Consider the following 18,669-nt stretch of genomic DNA (forward strand, 5'->3'; position numbering starts at 1 on the left):
ATCCCTCCCATTTTCAAAAAAAAAAAAAAAATCATATCCTACATTTAAAAGGATGCATAAATCCCTAAGATGTTGAAAATGCATTTTTGTCCCAAAACCAAATCTCAGTCAACTTTTGAACATGACCCTTGCCAGTTCTATGTCACATTAGAACTATTAGTCAACCAAATGATGCAAAAGTAAAGAACAAACTAAATCTTTTGCTTCACTAATTAATACATTTTTTACTAATATGAATAATTGTAATCATGTCCTCAAATCCAGATAAATTTGCCCTTAGATATGATATGAAATGACAAATAAATGCTACATAAAAGGAGAAAAAAGATTTAGCTGAGATTGACATGCCATAGCTACGTCTACATTATTTTAATGGTTAATCACAATTAATCGCTTAATGTATACCCTATTTTTCACCTTACCTGTCACTTTTTTCTGGTCTCACTTTATCCCCTATTGGACAAAATTACCTCTCTTTATTCTAAATTCATTTTTTTTGTTTTTTCTTTCTTTTGTATTTTTTTCTTTCCCCTCTCTCTCCTTTATTTTCTGTGTCTCTTTGTTCTTTTTTTACTTCTTCCTCTTTCCTACAAAAAACTTCATCTCAAATGGTCATTAAGTATGCAAGACCCTTTCTCTAAAATAGTTTTTTTTTCTACTTTTCAAGTCTTTTGCTTTTTTCCCCCTTCATTAATGATTATTAATTGCAATCCGTAGCACATGGCATTGTACAAAAGATTGAAATTAACTTTTGATGCATTTTCCAAGCTTCACCCATAAACCCAATTATAAAATCCAGATAAAGTTTTCTATTGAGATGAAGTTTTCTATTAGGAAGGACGGAAGAGAGAAGAAAAATGAAAGAGAAAAAGAAATAAAGTAAAGAAAAAGAATAAATGAAGGGTAAAAAAGTCCCAATGGTCCTCCAACTTTATTTAAGTAAAGTTTTAGCCATTCAACAACTAAAAGTTTTGACCCTCGATTTAACAAAAGAGCATATTCGTGGCATTTTTGTCAAGCCAAGCAATTAAGATCAACAGAGAGAATCATCATTCGAGATGCACGGTTGAATATCAAGGGCATTATAGTTTGTGTAGGAGCATTTACTGAGTAAAAAGGCAGTTTCTTCCCTTACCTTCAATCCCTAGTTATATTAGAGTAAGAAAAATCTTCATTGCTATTAAAGCTAGAGTTAAAAATGTGAAGATTGAATAGTGCCCCTCTCCTCATGTGTAGATGTGACAACGAGACCAGGGTGATAATTTCATGGACCTCAAGGAATCCTGACCGCAAGTTTGCTGTGTGCATGGACTGTTGTTGCATATATTGGGCATGGATCGACGAGAAGATATGCTACCAATTGGCGGTGATTATACCTGATCTTCTTCGAAGGATTAATGTAGTTGAAAAGGACGGAGGTGCATATGAAGAAATAGCAAGAAGAAATGAAAGGAAAGTAGCAAAGTTGAAGGAGAAAGTGAAAGAATTGGAAAAAAATCTGCTGCAAGCAATCGGTCAACAAGTTGCTATTGAGATTGCTTTTTTTAACACGATGCTGACTTTTGGAGCCAAGCAAGTGGAAACCTTGCTAGTTTTCAGCAAATAGAAGGTTGCTTATGAAGAAGATGAACCAAGTTGAATTGAATTTCTATGTGAAGAAGATGAACCAAATTGGTCCATGTTATGTAAATTTTTTTCCTTATAATTGTATGATGTATTCGCAAAGTTTGTAATGAAATGTGTGTTTTTGGTTGCCTGAATGAAATATCTTCCTGTCTTTTCTTATTAATTGAAAATGTTGCAGTTTATTTACTCAACTCAATGAATTGATTTTTATCGCAGCTAGAAAAATATCATAAAAATAGTGCAATAAGATGAAGTAGATAAAGACCATTGTATCGTATTAACTAGACATGTCCATACATTTCCAAGTATCAAAAGTTGGTTACAATCCAAAACAAAATTAGTAAGTCACTAACAAGGAAATACTGGACACAAAAAGAAACTACTAGACATAAAAACATGTTCCCATATGGTCATGAATAGTCACCATAAGTTTACACAACATAAGACAAAAAGAGTCAGTCAAAAAGTGTCCATGAATACTGCTCTCTAGATGAAATATCTTGGCTGAGTTCCCCTTCCAATAGCTATTCCTCTTTCTATTCCTCGTCCAGCTTGTCTTCTTCTGCCCCTGCCTTTTCCACTCCATTTCTCCCTCCAGTTGCCAACTATGAATAGAGGTTCTTTACCCAAATAAGCATAGTTAGCATTGATGGTTTCCTTTTCTGCATCAATAAGTGGCTTTCTAGTTGAGGTTTTCTAGATGGTTGCTGCTATGGATGAGATTGTTGTTGGCCTTATTGTGATTGCTGTTGCCCAGTTTCATCATGATCTTGTTGAGGTTCTTGCTGCAAAATTTAAGAGAACTGTTTTGTTTGTTGCAAAATTTGAGAAGACTACTCTAATTGTTGCAAAATTTGAGAAGAGTGGTTTGGTTGTTGGTTCCTACCAATTTGTAAATAGATATATGTAAGTCCATGACTAAGGATAATAGTGAAAAATCAACAGATATGATACACTCGCTGTAGTCCTCCTTTTCTTGGTTGGTTGCTGCCTTTACTGCCTGTCACCAATAAGCTCGGATGACCTGTTAGCACCTTCTTGGCCTTCTTCATTGGGAGGCTTCTTGCACATAGCTGCATTATGTCAAACCTTACCACATTTGCACGTAGTGAATGACAATGTTCCTCATCAATCTTCTACCATGATCTCTCCCCTCAGTTGCATCCCTTCTCCTGGCTTTTTTAGGCTTACCAGGTTAAGTTGATGGATCCAATACAATCGTGATGGATGGGGGCCAATGATCCTCATCACTAATTGGATGTAACACGTTCTCATAAATCTTAAAGAAAAACCCATGCTATAACAACCATCCAGGTACTTGTGAGGAACCTCTTCTCCCATAAGGTGGCAGCATGATAGCATGGAATTCCACTAACCTCCCATAACCTGTAAGTGCAATAGATTTTTGCATATCTACTACAAATTGGGCCCCTTTTGGACCCTTGACTTGGTAGTCATGTAGTGCATTCCAAATTGGCATCCACTGACTTGAATGTTTGACCCTATTCTCAACTATTTTAGAAATCAAAGGTCCAGTGGGCCCCTTATATTTTTCCATTGCAGCTCTTTTTCTCTATATCCTCTGCATAAGATACTTCCTTATCATTTCCAATATTGTGATGATAGATTGGTCTCTAGAATCAATAATATGAGCATTAAAGGACTCACATAAATTGTTCACTTTCGTGTCACTCTTGGTGTGAGTTGGAAAGTATGCCTTGCACCAATATCAAGTATGAGGAGCTTTTTGACCCATTCATATGCCTCCTTATCAAAAGTTTGAAGTTCTTCCATAGTTTTGCTGTATAGCTCCATTGTTGTGCAACATACTATATTCCACAACCTCTTTTTGCCTGCCAAACCTGGATGTATTTTCTTGAAATTGCGAAAATACGTTGGACATAATATCTATCCTCACAAAGTTCCACAAAGTTAAATAAAAAAATTTACATAGTATAGTAGACAATTCTTGATAAAAATATATAAATTTGAAAGTTTAACAAAGTACTTGTGCTTACAGTTTGGACGAACTTTGTTAAGTGCCTTGTCTAGCCCTTGCAATGGAATTTCAATAAATTGTTAGTTTTACAAAATTTTAAGGAAAAAGTTAAAAGCTTAAGCAATTGCTAATATCCATACCTTTTGCTGATTTGATATAAAGTTATAGTGGAACTGGTTTTTGATTTTCAAGTCCTTACTTAAATATTTCATAAACTAAGCCTAATGCTTAGTTGCTTCTCTCTCTACAATGCCCTGCAATGGGCCATCACCCATTATTCGAATTTGTAGCAATGACAGCTAATAACTACCCTCTATATATCCCTTTTAAATGGCAACCATTTAGGCCTATTATTGGCCTACAGCCATCCTTGAATCCTTTCTTCAGTGGCCCTAACCAGTAGTACAACCTCATGAATTTTAGATTACCCCAAGTTCTCTAATTGGAGTAAACATTACTTCCATTGTACTTCCTTTATCTCAACACAATACTCCCAAATTTTCTTGTATTGTGTTTCAGTCGATCCTTGTGTCATTTTGGAAGCCATTTTTCTTGCAACCAACCCCTGTATCATTTTGAGAGCCATTTTTCTTGCATTAAAGCCACCGATTTAGAAATCTATGTATTGTACCCCTCACTTACACTTTGTCTAATCTCTCGGGTTGGCATACGAATATTTGATCTAATCCTCTCCATATACCTGTTTGACAACCAATTGGCTTTCAAATTTTCATTTTTCCAGCATGATTACAGTTTTTAAACTTGTCATACATGGTCTTCACTAGCAAATCTGCCGTGCCAAGTGCCTTTTCAACTAAGACAAACACATACCATGGCGATGGATCTTTACACTTGTCTCTCTCCCTCTTGGCTTCATTTTTCTTTGTATATACTGGCTTTCCTATCTTAATACCATATTTCTAGATAGCCTTCCTTAAATTTCAACCCTAACTCGAACCTGGTACCAATTCTAAAATTTTCCCATGAAACATCTTTATATCTCCCAGCAAATTGATCAACTTCGTGATCTTCTTCTGATGAATTATCAACACTACTTAGATGATTTGAGATTATATCTTCTCCAATTAATGCATATGTTTCAAATCCTTCTTGGGTTTGCTATTGCTGTTGTGTATTTCTCCTTCTCCTTGTTTTTTTTGTGTTGTGTTTGGTGCTGCTATGCATTGGGCTGATTCTGCTATTGCGATGACTCTTGTGTTTGAACCTGTTCAGTGGTAGCCTATTGAGTTGAAGTTCTTCCTTGCTGTGAAGGTCTTTTAGTTTGCTCTTCTTCTAATGTGCTTGTACATTGGGTTAGCTCAAATGTCAAATCATCAAGTAGTGGTGCCTCATCTCCACAATAGTCTACATCACCATTAAATCTGTCACAGTTATTTTTTGATCCAGAATCTTCATCATCTCTATCTTGTCCTTCATCTTCAATAGCCTGATTGTTTCTTCCTTCTTATTGTGTATCTGTCTCACCTACATGCTGCTGGTTGTTAGTTGCTTGTGCATCACCACTTTGTCCACCACTTGAGCCACCTATGTACTGTTGCTGGTTGTTAGATGCTTGTGCATCACTACTTTGTCCACCACTTAAGCCTCCTACATGCTGCTACTAGTTGTTAGATATGTGTGCATCACTCTTTTGACCACCACTTGAACCTCCTATGTGCTGCTGCTGGTTGTTAGCTGCTTATGCATCACTACTTTGTCCACCACTTGAGCCTCCTACATGCTGCTGGTTCTTGGATACTCTTCTACCATTACTTTGTCCTCTACTTGAGTCCCTAATGAATAGCCTCCTTTTAGGAACTACATGAGAAGATGGTTCCCCTACTATACTTCCCTTTTCATCCAACTCTAAAATCAAAACACAACACTTCTTCTTCTGTGCTAGTTTCACCACTATGGGAGACTTGTAACTATTAATTTCTTCAGCTGTTTGGTGGTTACAATAGATTTCCATGACCTTGTACTTATAAGCCCAGGCACAAAGTTTGTTAACATCATCAGTGGTGCACAACTCTCTTAAACCATTTGCTAGATCCTTGTTTGGTTCAAGGTAGTGGTACATTATGGCAACTCTACCATGTCCTAAATTCTTTACCATTTTGTTTAGTTCAACTGTTAACATTCTTTCAGCATCACAAACATCTACATAGTCTACCTCTCTGTTAGCACACCATACATAGTGTTTCCACAGAATTCTACTCCCATGATGTATTTGAATAATAAACAATTCAGAATCTGGCTCTCTAATGGCAATTGGGATAAAATGGTCAACAACACAGGGAAAAAAACACATAAAAATTCACGAATGAAATAGTCAATTAGTCAAATTCAGCCAAAATAAAGACCCCAAAGAAATAAAGTCGTCACTTTTCAGCCATTAAAATATATAAGTTTCTATACAACCCCTTTTGTCTGACATGGTCAATTTCCAATAAACAAGGTAGGAACACAACTTTGAATGCTAATTTCTACTATGGAACCCCCAGATTGGACCACCTAGCTTCCCAATATCACCATACCCAAACATATAAACAAATCTTATTTCCCTTCAATTACACATGCATATAAACAAATCTTATACACAAATGGATTAGTAAACACGATTTTGAATTACCGTAAACGAGATATATATCAAAGCAGTCATATCTCCTATGCATTTGCCACTCCATTTACATCTTCACAGCCACTCCCTTGCCGGCCATAATCACTTTTTTGTTGCACTTGGATCTTCTTGTTTGATTTTTCACATTAGGGTTTTGAAGCAAAAGGAGTGGGAATTGTGCGATTTTTCATGGTCAAAGTACTTTTACCACCTTTTTACTCGGTAAACGCTCCTGCATAGACTATAATGTCCTTGATATTTGATCGTGTTTCTCACATAATGATGGTTTCTGTCAATCTTAACTGCCCGGCTTAATAAAAGGGCCACAAATATGCTTTTTTTGTTAGATCGAAAACCAAAACTTTCCTTTTTATTGATAGAGGGTTAAAACTTTATTTGAATAAAAGTTGGAGGGTTATTGAGACTTTTTTTCCTAAATGAAAAGTCAAAATAATGGAAGGGTAATTTTGTTCTACAGGGGGTTATGTGACAAAAATTAAAGATTAAGGAGTAAAGTAAGAAATAGAGTATACCTTAAAGGGGATTAACTATAATTAACCCAAAATTTTATTACAATTACTTTAGAATGAAACTTGTACATTTTCAAGATATCAGAAGTGATGATACATCGTTTCAAATATAAAAGAAAGAAAAAATTTTCGAAATTTTAAAGCACAAAATAGGTAATTTAAATTGTTACATTTTAAAGAATGTAAGGGGTAATTTTGCATTGATTTGAACGTGGAAAGGGAAATAAGTACTTAAAAAAGCGAGCAATGAATACACTCATTTTGCCTACTGTGATTGTTCCTCCCCCTATTCGAGAAAGGCTAATTTCTGACCACTAAACTGTGGTTGTCCAGCCCCACTTATCTATTATAGCCCCTAACACGCTCCCGCCAAGGGCTCAGAGGGAGGGAAGGGGGAAGAGTCTTTCATGCACCAGCCAGTTCCAGGGAGCAACTTCCAGCTTCCCCTGGTGCTGCCACCCCCTCTCAAACTTGCATTTCTTGGTTAGTTTTTTCTTGTCATTTTTTTTCCTGTAGCTTTTTTTTTTTTTTTTTTTTTTTTTTTTTAAACTTCTCTTTTGCGAGATTCTTGGCCAGATGATTTATAGTGTGTCAATGTTGTGTCTTTGCTAAGTTTCTATATGCTATGAAGATTTTGAATTTATTTTTTTACTTTTGTCATTTACTTGGCAGATGAATTCTTGATACTTGATAGGAAAAATGGGATTTTGGGTTCAGTTCTAATGTAGTGTTCATATATATCTATCAAGTCGGTGCTGATGACTGATGGAGAGATGGGATGTTTTGACCTCTATCTTTTTTTTAACTTTTAAAAGTAGTATTACCTAATAATGTATAGCTAATCATTTAGCATGTTTCTGACCAAAAAAAAGGTGGAGGATTCAGTTTTTCCCTTGAGTGAACTGGAAATGGTATTGATATCAACCTTTATTCATTCTTGTTTCTTCTTGCAAACAAACTAGCCTGCTTAAGTGATTTTGTCTGTCTATTGAAGTTTTCTTGTTTGTTTGGTTTAAAGCTCCATCTCCTTCCCACTATGGTCACTTACTTTGTTTATGGAGTTGGAACAGTGTTTCAACTTTTCATTTAATAGATTCCACTTTTTTGGGAACAGTTTATTGAAGGATTTTTGTTTGTTTTGTACTTATGGCCTCCTAAAGTTTCAGATTTGTGACATTGGTGGAACCATGTCTTCACTTCTACTTATTCATCCTTTGTCCATGTACAGGATTGCTGCTGTTCATATCTTGTATGTTTGGCAAGGTTCATCTGAGGTATGGGGCTTCAAGTGATTCACATTCTATCAAATGCTCAGAACTTGAGCACCGAATTATTCAATTTGCAGGTCAGCTCTATTTCAAATACACACAATCGGGGTGCCAGAATATGTCCTTAATAGTTTATGTACATATGTTTCACTATATTTCAGGTGGATCTTTATTGGTTGCATGACTGTTGTTTTGAGTTTCTTTTTGAAGTTTAGGTGAAGCATCTACTTTATTGTCCCAATTTTACTTGAGACCTCTGTAACCTTAACAAGTGTTCGGTGATCTGTTACTTGATATATCAAATACTGTACTTTATTGTTTGTTTCCTAGATGGTTTGCTTAGGTCACTCCTTTGGTTGTTGATTAGTGTTCTTTTTGATAGCATTGGTTTCAATTTGTGATGCTTTTTTTTTTTTTTTTGGGATTGCATATTGTAGGCAATCGGTGGACCTCTTAGATCTATTGCTGCAGAGTTTCATCTTGATTTTCATTTGCTAAGTACAGTGTTTGAGATATATTTGAACATGTATAAGGTTATTGAAGACAAGTTCAACTCTTGACTGAAGCGCTTGTTTGACAATCATTGCCAATTATAGGCCATTATCTCGTCCAAGTGCTTCTTTGTACTTTAATTGCTTCTTGGAAAATTTGTGTTTGAAGGTAATATTAATTTGCCATCTGGCTTAATTAACATAAAGACTTGAATTCTCAGTAAGTTGATTCTTAGGTATGTGAAATTGATCCTGTCTAATGAAAGAAGCCTCAGGTATGAATTTCTTAAATTGGTTCTATCTTAATCTAACTTTGTTCTAGCTGACCCATTTTGAGGGGTTAACTCTGCAGTAGAAAGTTTGCCTGTCTATGAAATTTGGGCATGCTACGTTTTTGTTGCATGTTCCAGGGAAAGAATTAAGACATTTTTGTAGTATGCCTTATCTGAATAAGTAGTTGTAAATTTGATGCATTAGAAATCGAAGATAGAGCTACTGTTGTTATGTGGCTTAACAATCTACAATTTGAAGGATTTGATGATATCCAGGGATATTTCTGGAGATTCTCCACTGCTCTTGAAAGTTAAAAATGATTATCTGTTCATCATTCTTTGTGCTGGTTCATGATCTCGTCTGATTAATTTGCTTGTTTTCTCATTAAGTCCTTTCTGGGACATTGTTGCATGTTGGCTCTTAACATAGACAAGTTGCAGGCAAACTGTCCGAGTGCCTCGAGGAAGTTTAGGACATCAATGATGAGGTCTTCTTGTTTGACATCTACCTCTAGAATAGGCGGGCTACCAAGTCTAATGACGAAATTGGAACGAAGGTTCTTTCTTTCAGTTGCAAATGGTGATCGTGTCATGACAGACAATGGTAAAAATGAGTTTAATATTGCTAATACATCAGATTCAGATGAACAATCCTCTGCCACAGATCTCCCACTCGCGGATTCTTTGGAAGGGGGTGATGAAATTCAATCTAAAGCTGAAGGAGGTTCAGTACCCAAGCTCTCTGATGTTAATAATGGGTCGCTAGCTTCCATAAACTCTAAAGAAGAATCACCTTCATCTAATCAAACGCCAGCCATCAAACGATCTCCATTAACCGCAAGAGAGAGACTTAGGGCAGCTCGGGTCCTTAGGCGTTATACAGAGTCCAAGGCATCCAAGCCAGAGCTAGGAAGCAAACTGCTTGATGCTCTTAAAGAAAGTGACAAAGGAAAAAGATCTGGCCTTCCTGAAGCCCCTGCAAATTTATTTGATGACAGCAAAAGAGGGATGCCAAAACCAGGATGGACGTTTGAGTTTCCTGGGGGATTTGATTTGTTTCTAATTGTCTTTTCATTTGTGTTCATCAGCACGGTGATGTTTGCAACGACATATATTGTGTGGAAACTTGGTGGCATTCATTTTAATGAATACTAACAATGTTACGGGAATATTTTGCTTGGCTTGGATATACACATCCACACATCAATGGGACTGAAAGTCATCGCAGTTTAGGCACTGCCATCGCTTCTAGCTCATGGCTCTAGATCTGTTTCTTGTAGCAATACATGACCTTACAGAATTCAGCTTGACCAGCAATAGTATGTAGTAATTTTTACCTAAATATTTTTCAGATGGTATACTTCTTAATGAGATGAAAAAGCTTATGCGAGCTACATTGTAATGCTTTCAAGTGTATTGATTCAATTGGCGCTGTGTGTGTGTGTCTCTTTCCTCCTGGCAGATGTAAGATTTAATTCGATATATGTGGAGAATTATGTGGAGAATCAAAAGATAGCTGCTAGGAGGGGGATCTTTTGCAGGTTTTAATTTTTGAACTTCTTATTAACATCTCGGAAAGTCACTGCCATTTTTTGGAAGGAAAGATGGGAAACCCTCCCCCCCCCCCCCCCCCCCCTCCCACACCAAAAGAATAAAAGCAAATTACAATGATAATACGTAGTTCTCCTCAACCCTTTTCTCCTTACCAGAATTAACTTTTTGAATATTTCCATGTTCTTTTTTGAAGGCAAAAGTTAGTCACCATGCAGTCCTTCGAGCAGAATAAATACTTGTTTGAAATTATGAATCCTACAGATTTCTGGTTGGAAATGAACATGGGATCTGAAGTAAAAAATTTTCTTATGTTGGTTTTCAGGGATTATGCATCATAAGCTAAAATAAGTTTCAGGGAGTACGTATCCTAAGCAAAATGAAAAAGTTAACGAATAAATCCTGACATCAATCATCTTTTGGTTATCTTGGATTTTACCTCAACTTGAAATGACTGAAACTTGCACTTATGTTTTAGAATAAAACAATGTAAACGAAATCATTTCCCCTCCACCCTCTCTTTTGCTTTTCATTCTTCATTCAGGAAATCCAAGTTCAAATTACATGCAATATTATGTTCTTCATTACGAGGACTTGAAGTTTTGAATATGGATTCGTCCAAAGAAGATGCAGTCCTACATGAAAAGGGCATCACTAACCTTAACAGAGCAAAAAGTTGCTACAAGTCACAGAAATGATAACAAGATCCGCCCTTTCTCTCTCTCTTTCATATGGCTTTTTGAGCTCCTTCCCAAGTGATCAAGCATCTCTCAACTTAGAAAGCAATTGTTGGTTTCCATATATGACGGGTAAAGTAGGTTGGTAATCTGGAAAGCAAGTCCAGACTACAGATGTGTGAAGTCGAGAGAGGTAAGGATACTCTCTCGGCAACCTTTACAAGCTTTCCTTTGGTCATGGAAGAAGCAGAAAGGAAAAAAGACACAACCGCAACTAACAAGTCAGAGCTGTGAGGAAATCTTTGACATCAGTAGTCTCCCACAGCTTTGTCAGAACTCGATACATGCGACAGGTATCCTGCTAAAAAGTACTGAAGAAAAAGAAATCTGAGCCAGTACTACCAAGTCTTTCAAGGACTGGAGCTTTGTTTGGATTGAGCATTATTTACCCAGTTTTATTTGCTTACATCATCATTACAATTTCCAATACACCTTTTTACCTTCCCAATTACCTTTTTATCTCACATACATCACATCACAAAAAGTGCTACAGTAAAAATATTCCAAATAATCCCAAATAACTTACAATCCAAACAAACCCGAAGGTCAACTTTTGTATGTTACTTGTAAATGGCATGAACGAAATTGACTAACAATAAGAGACTATAAGTACAGCAGTAGCAGAGAACTGAATAAAAAGCTCAATTACATGTGCAGATGAAATTAGCCAACAAATATTGACGTTAAGATGCTTCATAGATTCCAGGAAGACAGGATAATACAACAGAAAATGGAAATCATTCTGAATGTGTTATTTCCCTCCCTGCCCCTTCTATGCTGACACATAAATATGGATTTGAAGTTCCAACACTGAGAAAAAGGGTCCCAATATAGAGAATAGAATAAACAATATGTGTTTAATATACTCATATAGAAGGGTGAACGAGTGACCATTTTTTGTTGCCCTCCTACCACTTCAGCAAGCCAATAGAGTCCACGTCTATTATAAGTATAGAAACTGAGCTTAGAAGCTCAATTTTTGTTCTGGTTTCTTCACTTCATCTTGCTGAATCGCAATTACAGATTTGGGTCGTGAAAAACTGTGCATTTTCCTTTCTGATTATACACCGACTGGAGCATGTGATTTAGGCTACTTGAACATGATTTTACTATCTTCATATTTTCAGCCAGAGATAAAATTGTACCTGCATTTTGTCCTATCAAGCTAATGGCTGTACCATGAAAGCAACAGATAAATACAATAATATCATGTCATGCTCGAAGTATTGGCAGAATAGAACAAAAGTCAAACTATTCTTTTCCTTTGCACAAACAAAGTACATCTAAATATCTGTCCTATTCTAATGGAACCAGAGATTGGCATAGGACTCTTGACAGCAGCATATACGTGCATTTTATTTTCTTTTTCTTTCAAGAACCGCTGGATTTAGGTTATTGGTCTGCAAGTCTTGTTCAGATCCACATGGGTTCTTGTTTTGATGAATTGCTTAATTATTTCAGGCAACAAAAGTTTAGGAAAAATTTTTTAATTATTTTGACAAAAAATTTTCGGCAACAAAAGAAATTTAAAGCAGAGAAAACCTTCTTAAGCGATTGTAAGTCCGAGCAACAAAACTATAATTTTTAAAATCATAACTATCATTTTCCAGTGACTAATATGAGTGTAGATCTATATCACTATTCAACCAAAGCCCAAGGACACACTTCACTGGGACAAATATCTTCAGGCTATGAAGATTATGACACAGAGAACCAGAGCCCAGTACTTCTACTAGAAATAAGACTGAAAATGCAGACTGACAGTACCTGAGCCATGAATTGTAGTATAGACAAGAAAACAGATTTTGCATATTACATCAGAGAATTAAGGTGTATATTTTACAGGATCAGATATTCATAATGGACAGAAACCATCAAAATGTACATCAACTTTATAGTTATGACTGTGCAGTAGAACCTTTCAAGGCATTGTAGCTGAATCAACAAATAGAGTCAGAATGAAGCTGTATGATTTGACTGCAACAGCATGAAATCATAACACCCTTGCAACCAGTAATTACTCTTCAAATCCTGTACAAGTATACTCTTCAAATCCTGTATCAGGATGAAGCTGTACAAGTATACTCTTCAAATCCTGCATCGATAACACAAGTATACAGATAAAACAAACTTTAAATGAGATGAAGTCAAACTAGCTGACTACATCGCATAAGTAGAATACACATATCTATACATTCAATCAGAACTCAAGAAGTAATGTCCTTTTAATTGTTTCCTTGTTGGTGTACTGATCAAAGGTTGCCACGATGTAAAAAGACTCAGAGGAGCTGCAATACCTTGCAGCTGTGTCCCCAGGGATGGAGATGAAAAGTAAGCTACATTAGCATCGCCTATAAGCATGTAATCTGGACTTAGTTAGGCAGCTGAGCAAATGTCCCACTGTTAGGGCTACATCCCCCAACCATCATCTTCTCAAAGACTTCATATGCTCCATCAGGGTTCCCAGAGATGCTATACCCTCTAATGAGAGCATTATAAGTGAAAACATTCGGTTCAAGACCTGCTACCTTTAGTTCTTCAAACATCTTTCCTGCTTCCTCCAACATCCCCAGAACTCCAAGATTGAGAATTAGAGAATTGTAGGTATATAGGTTAGGAGAAATTCCTCTGCTGCGCATCTCACTAAAAAGAGCCAAAGCTTCATGAATTTTTCCCCATCTTCCAAGTCCGTTAATCATAAGGTTATAAGAAACCAAATCGGGATCAAGGCCAGATGACTTTAACTCCTCAAAATAGTAAGTTGCATCTTCCACCTTTCCAGCTATGCAAAGACAATCAACTAGAATGGTGTAAGATTTCAAGTCAGGTCTTATTCCCTCCCTAAGCATTCTATTGAAATATGAAATTGCATTTTCCACATCCCCTGCCTTACCAAATCCATTGATAAGGATGTTGTATATAGCAGAGTTAGGTAGACATCCATAATCAATCATTTCCTCAAGCAATTTCTTTGCTCCATCCAAATCTTCAAGTTTGAGAAGACCATCTAGAAGAGGACCATAGGTGCAGGGAGTGGGAGAAAAGCCTCCACTTACCATATCATAGTATAAATCTATGGCCTTGTACACATCACCAGCCTTAACAAGACCAGAGATGAGTATGTTGTGCGTTACAGTATCAGGCGTACATCCTCTATGACGCATCTCTTCATACAATTCAAAAAGTTCATCAATCATTCCTGACTTCGCAAGATAATCAAGCAACAAATTGTATATGGAAACATCAGGAGCACAACCAGCCTTTTTCATGTCCAAGAAAAGTTCCCAAGCCAATTCTTTATGATGAAATTCAAGAAGGCCATCAATTAGGACACAATGTATTTCTAGTGTCGGTAATATCCCAAATGACCTTCTGACTTTCAAAAACAATTTATGAGCATCAAGGACTTTCTTTTGCTTGCACTGAAATTTAATAATAGGTACCATGATCGATTCATTTTTGCACAGACAATCAGAAAGTAACTTTTCCATAAATGAAATGCAGTAATGCAATTCAGCTTCACAAATAGTTCCTTCCATTAGATTTTCCCAGAAAGATCTGTCTAATGTACTTTCAACTTGGTGAGCAAAATCCTTGACAATGTGAAAAGCATCATCAATCAAACCCTCTTTCATGATACCAGGGAGGAGAGTGCACAAAGTTACACAGTCAGGGTACAACACTTTTCTCATTTGATGGTAGAACCAGAAAGCTTCCCTCAACCTGTTTTCTTTAATTAACCCAGAAATGATTGTGTTGTACGTAAAAACATCAGGATAGCATTTAACTTCTGTCATTTGATAAACTATCTTCACAGCTGAGTCAACCTCATTATTCTTGCAATGACAATCCAAAACAGTATTGAATGTTATTGTATTGGGAGGACAGCCACGTGCACTCATGCTGTCGAATAACTGAAAAGCTGCTATATACTTGCCCTCCTTTCTCAGTCCAGCCAACAAAGTGTTGTACGTAACAACTGAAGGAACAAGCCGCATATCCTTCATTCTGCGGAACATTGCCCACGCCTCATCTGGACGATCAGCCTTGTAAAGCATGTCAATTAAAGAATTGACAATGATAACATCTGGATCACAGCCAGTCTCAATCATCTCATTCAGAAACTGAACAGCCTCATCAACTTTTCCTGCATTGGCAAAACACTTTATCATCATGTTATATGTGATGGAATCAGGTACAAGTCCACTCCTTTTCATTCCATTAAAAGTATCTTTTGCCTCCTTAAGCCGACCCAATTCTGCTAGGCCATACAGAGATGCATTGAAAGCGACAACATTTGGAGCAATTCCATGAGCTTTCATCTTCTCAAAAGTTTCAAGAGCCTTGTCAGTTTGACCTAATTTTGCATAGTAGTCAATGAACAGGATATATGTGAATGCAGTATGTTGCACGCCTAATGATTCCAAGCTACCAAATAGCTCAAATGCCTGATCAGACCTATTTTCTTTCAGAAGGCCACCAATCAAGGTATTGTAAGTGTGTAGATTAGGGGCTAGTCCTTTCTCCTTCATGGTTTCCAAAGTGGCAAATGCTTCATCAACATTTCCCACTTTGCACAAGGCATCAATAAGTATCGTGAAAGTAACAACATCCCCTTTATAACCATCAGCTTCCATTTTGCACAGATATTCCCTAACAGATTCCAGGTCTGCATGATCAGCAAATTTTTCCAGCAATGTGATGTAAGTTACACGATCAGGTTTTTGCCTTCCACATTTCATCTTTGCAAAAACTTCTTTTGCAATGTCAAGCTTTCCAGCATCACAAAGAGCATCAATAAGAACCGTGTAAGTGACTACATCAGGCATACAACCCTCCTTATCCATTTTTGTAAGAATACCATATGCCTCATTGATCTTACCCGCCCTTCCCAGTGCCCTAATACAAATGGTGAAAGTATAAACATTGGGTCTCAATTTTAAGCTCTCCATCTCCTCCAACAACCTCATGACTGTTTGTGTATCCCTTCGCTTCCCACATGCCACCATCAGTGCAGAGTAGGTTTTAAGACTAGGCTTGAGCCCTTCTGAGACCATCCTTCTATATACCCATAAAGCTTCCCTCCAAAACCCTTCTTTAAGAACCAAATGTATCAATCCATTATACGAGTAGGCATTCAACACAAACCCTGCTTTTCGCATCCTCTCAATAGCTACCACCACTTCCCGAATCCCTCCAATTATGTTAAGACTTCTAAATATAGTCAAGTAGGTATTCAAACTCCTATATATTATCCGCTTTTGCATCAAATCAAACACCACAGCCATGTCATTTATCCTTTTATGAACCCTCAAAAGCTCAAGCATGTAATTACATGTCTCTGTATTGTGAACTACAGTAGGCAATTCAGCAACGGATTTGAAGAAAGAAAAGGCTTGATTTGGGTCAGATTTTGACTTCAAAACCCCCAAAAGTTCCTCAGGAGACATACTCTTTTTGAGTTTTCCATTGACAACCACAACATCATATGAACTTTTTATTCCAAACCCAGAAAAACCCACTTGCTTTTTCATGATTTTCTTCCACCTCAACATAGACCCACATGGGAAAAGCCTCATAGACCCACATGGGAAAAGCCTCGAAGTTCCAATCTTTGTCCCTCCTAAAGGCACATTGTAACTTAAACCGTATGGTTTGCTGACAGTTGGTATAGCCTCAGCTGCACCTCTGCAACTGAAATTACTACAACAAATTGTTGAGGAGCAGACTATAATCACAGCCATACAGGAATTATGAGACGAAATTCAAGAAACATAAGAGTGGTGAAATGCAGGGGAAATCATAGCAAAAATTTATTAACTTGCATGACTACTATATGTTTGTTGAATTGCCTAAGAGAGAGCTGATAAGTAGTAGAAATTTTAAAGATGGGAAACAGGGAATTATCTGCTTACCGATGTCCTTGAATGTGTGTCTGGAAACTATGAAGGACTCCGAAGAGGAAATATCTTTGAAGAATGGAAGTTTTCTAGCTGTAAAATTTAATAAGTGGACGTTAATTGTCATTGTCAAGTATAATATCCTCTAAAATAGTACATAAATTGTAAAAAATAAAATAAAATGTTGCCATCCCCCTTTTTTTTTTGTTATTTGCACTCTCACTATTTATTTTATCATATAATCTAATAAATGAAAACTATACGATTAAAATAATAATGAAAGTATAATTAACAAAAATAGGTGTGCAAATAATATTTTTCAAAATGAAAATGCAACAATTCTAAAAATATTCATATCGTTAAAAGTTAGAAATAATCAAAATGATAGGGCGAGTGACTAGAAATAAAATAAGATAAGATATCAAATGCGAAATTCTATAAAGGCCATTTGTGTCCAAAACAAATGCATGTCATCTTTTTTATTTGTAAATGTTGATGTGATCTTTAAAGGAGATTAAAAGTTTCTATTAATATGGTTGAGTGAGTAAAGTGAAACTAAGAAGGTTCTATTTATTTATTTATTTATTTTAGTATAAGTGAAAATGTTCGAACCTAGCCTCTCACTTACATTTCTTTCATTCGAAACACTTAACTCATTTCTACCCCAACTAAGAAGGCTGGTTCAAGGGAGTAAAACACAATCAAACCTATTTTCAATTTAATGTTTTTGGTTATTCAATACAAAACAAAATATGAAGTAGCTTTAAAATCTTTGTTTTTTCCTTTATTGGATTAACTCTAGTTTGCACTCTTGAATTTGTATCACTTTCTCACTTTGCATCATAAACTTTAATTTTAGATATTTTACACCCTAAATTCTTAAATTTATCCCATTTAAATTCAATCAATGATAATATTCGCAAAATTAACGTGATAAAGGGCAATGAAATTTAATAATAATCTATCATTTTGTTCCAACTACGATCTTTTAACTCTTTTGAACTGTTTTTAGCATATTATCATTTATTCATATGGTCTCAATTACTAATATTATTAGCAAAATTAACGAGATGAAGGGTGGTGCAAATTAATGATAATATATTATTTTATTTGGGCTATCATATCTTAGCACCTTTTGATTACTTTCAGGACATTATTATTGACTTATTGGATCCTCTATGTGATTAATTTTGCAAAAATTGCTATTGACTGGTTTTAAATAGGACAAACTTGAGAGTTCAAGATGTAAGATGTCCAAAATTGAGAATTTAGAGCGCAAAGGTTTTTAAAATTGAAGTTTAGGGTGTAAGGTGAGAAAGTGATACAAGTTCAAGGATGCAAAGTAAAGTTTGTCCTTTTTTTTTCTCGATTAGTATAAAAGTGAAGACAAATACTTGGTTTGTTTGGATGTCATCTTATTTGCAAAAAAAATTTCACTTACATGATAAACATATTTTTTAAACACCTTTTTATATCCCTAACCGGTCTTTTTATCTCATGTATATCATATCACAAAAAGTACTACAATGTTAGTCATAGATATCTTCTATGGAGGATTGGCTTTTGTGGTTATATCTTCTATGGAGAATTATCTACATATAAGGTTATATATTCTACAGTGATAGCCATTATATGATTATATCTTCTATGGAGAATTAGCTTTTCTCCCCATATA

General features: G+C 36.0%; 2 protein-coding genes across 6 annotated transcripts; one reads left to right on the plus strand and one right to left on the minus strand.

Moving 5' to 3' along the window:
* The first annotated feature begins 7,062 nt into the window (after positions 1-7,062).
* On the plus strand, positions 7,063-10,208 carry LOC113722503 (uncharacterized). 2 transcript variants are annotated; one of them, XM_072063731.1, is made up of 3 exons: positions 7,063-7,258; positions 8,004-8,120; positions 9,237-10,208. In XM_072063731.1, the coding sequence occupies exons 1-3, from the start codon at positions 7,183-7,185 to the stop codon at positions 9,959-9,961; spliced, it is 918 nt and encodes a 305-aa protein (XP_071919832.1). In that variant the 5' UTR covers positions 7,063-7,182; the 3' UTR covers positions 9,962-10,208. The 2 variants fall into 2 exon arrangements, with proteins under 2 accessions (XP_071919832.1, XP_071919833.1); XM_072063732.1 differs by having other exon boundaries at positions 7,101-7,258; positions 9,248-10,208.
* A 1,549-nt stretch (positions 10,209-11,757) lies between these two features.
* Positions 11,758-17,138, minus strand: LOC113705245 (uncharacterized). Of its 4 annotated transcripts, none has more exons than XM_072063362.1 (3): positions 13,392-17,104; positions 13,013-13,189; positions 11,758-12,239 (listed from the first exon to the last, which is right to left on the minus strand). In XM_072063362.1, the coding sequence occupies exon 1, from the start codon at positions 16,836-16,838 to the stop codon at positions 13,467-13,469; it is 3,372 nt and encodes a 1,123-aa protein (XP_071919463.1). In that variant the 5' UTR covers positions 16,839-17,104; the 3' UTR covers positions 11,758-12,239; positions 13,013-13,189; positions 13,392-13,466. The 4 variants fall into 4 exon arrangements, with proteins under 4 accessions (XP_071919463.1, XP_071919464.1, XP_071919465.1 ...); XM_072063363.1 differs by lacking the exon at positions 11,758-12,239 and having other exon boundaries at positions 12,882-13,189; positions 13,392-16,797; positions 17,010-17,138; XM_072063364.1 differs by lacking the exon at positions 11,758-12,239 and having other exon boundaries at positions 12,882-13,189; positions 13,392-16,788; positions 17,010-17,121.
* Positions 17,139-18,669: the final 1,531 nt, after the last annotated feature.

Source organism: Coffea arabica, chromosome 8c, assembly GCF_036785885.1.
Source record: "Coffea arabica cultivar ET-39 chromosome 8c, Coffea Arabica ET-39 HiFi, whole genome shotgun sequence".
Taxonomy (NCBI): Eukaryota; Viridiplantae; Streptophyta; class Magnoliopsida; order Gentianales; family Rubiaceae; genus Coffea; species Coffea arabica.

Bases quoted from the DNA above. Each gene is read 5' to 3' on its own strand.
- LOC113722503 (XM_072063731.1), top strand. From the start codon at position 7,183: ATGCACCAGCCAGTTCCAGGGAGCAACTTCCAGCTTCCCCTGGTGCTG. The intron at 7,259-8,003 runs GTTAGTTTTTTC...GTCCATGTACAG, and splicing joins TCTCAAACTTGCATTTCTTG to GATTGCTGCTGTTCATATCT. The intron at 8,121-9,236 runs GTCAGCTCTATT...CTCTTAACATAG, and splicing joins CCGAATTATTCAATTTGCAG to ACAAGTTGCAGGCAAACTGT.
- LOC113705245 (XM_072063362.1), bottom strand. From the start codon at position 16,838: ATGGCTGTGATTATAGTCTGCTCCTCAACAATTTGTTGTAGTAATTTC.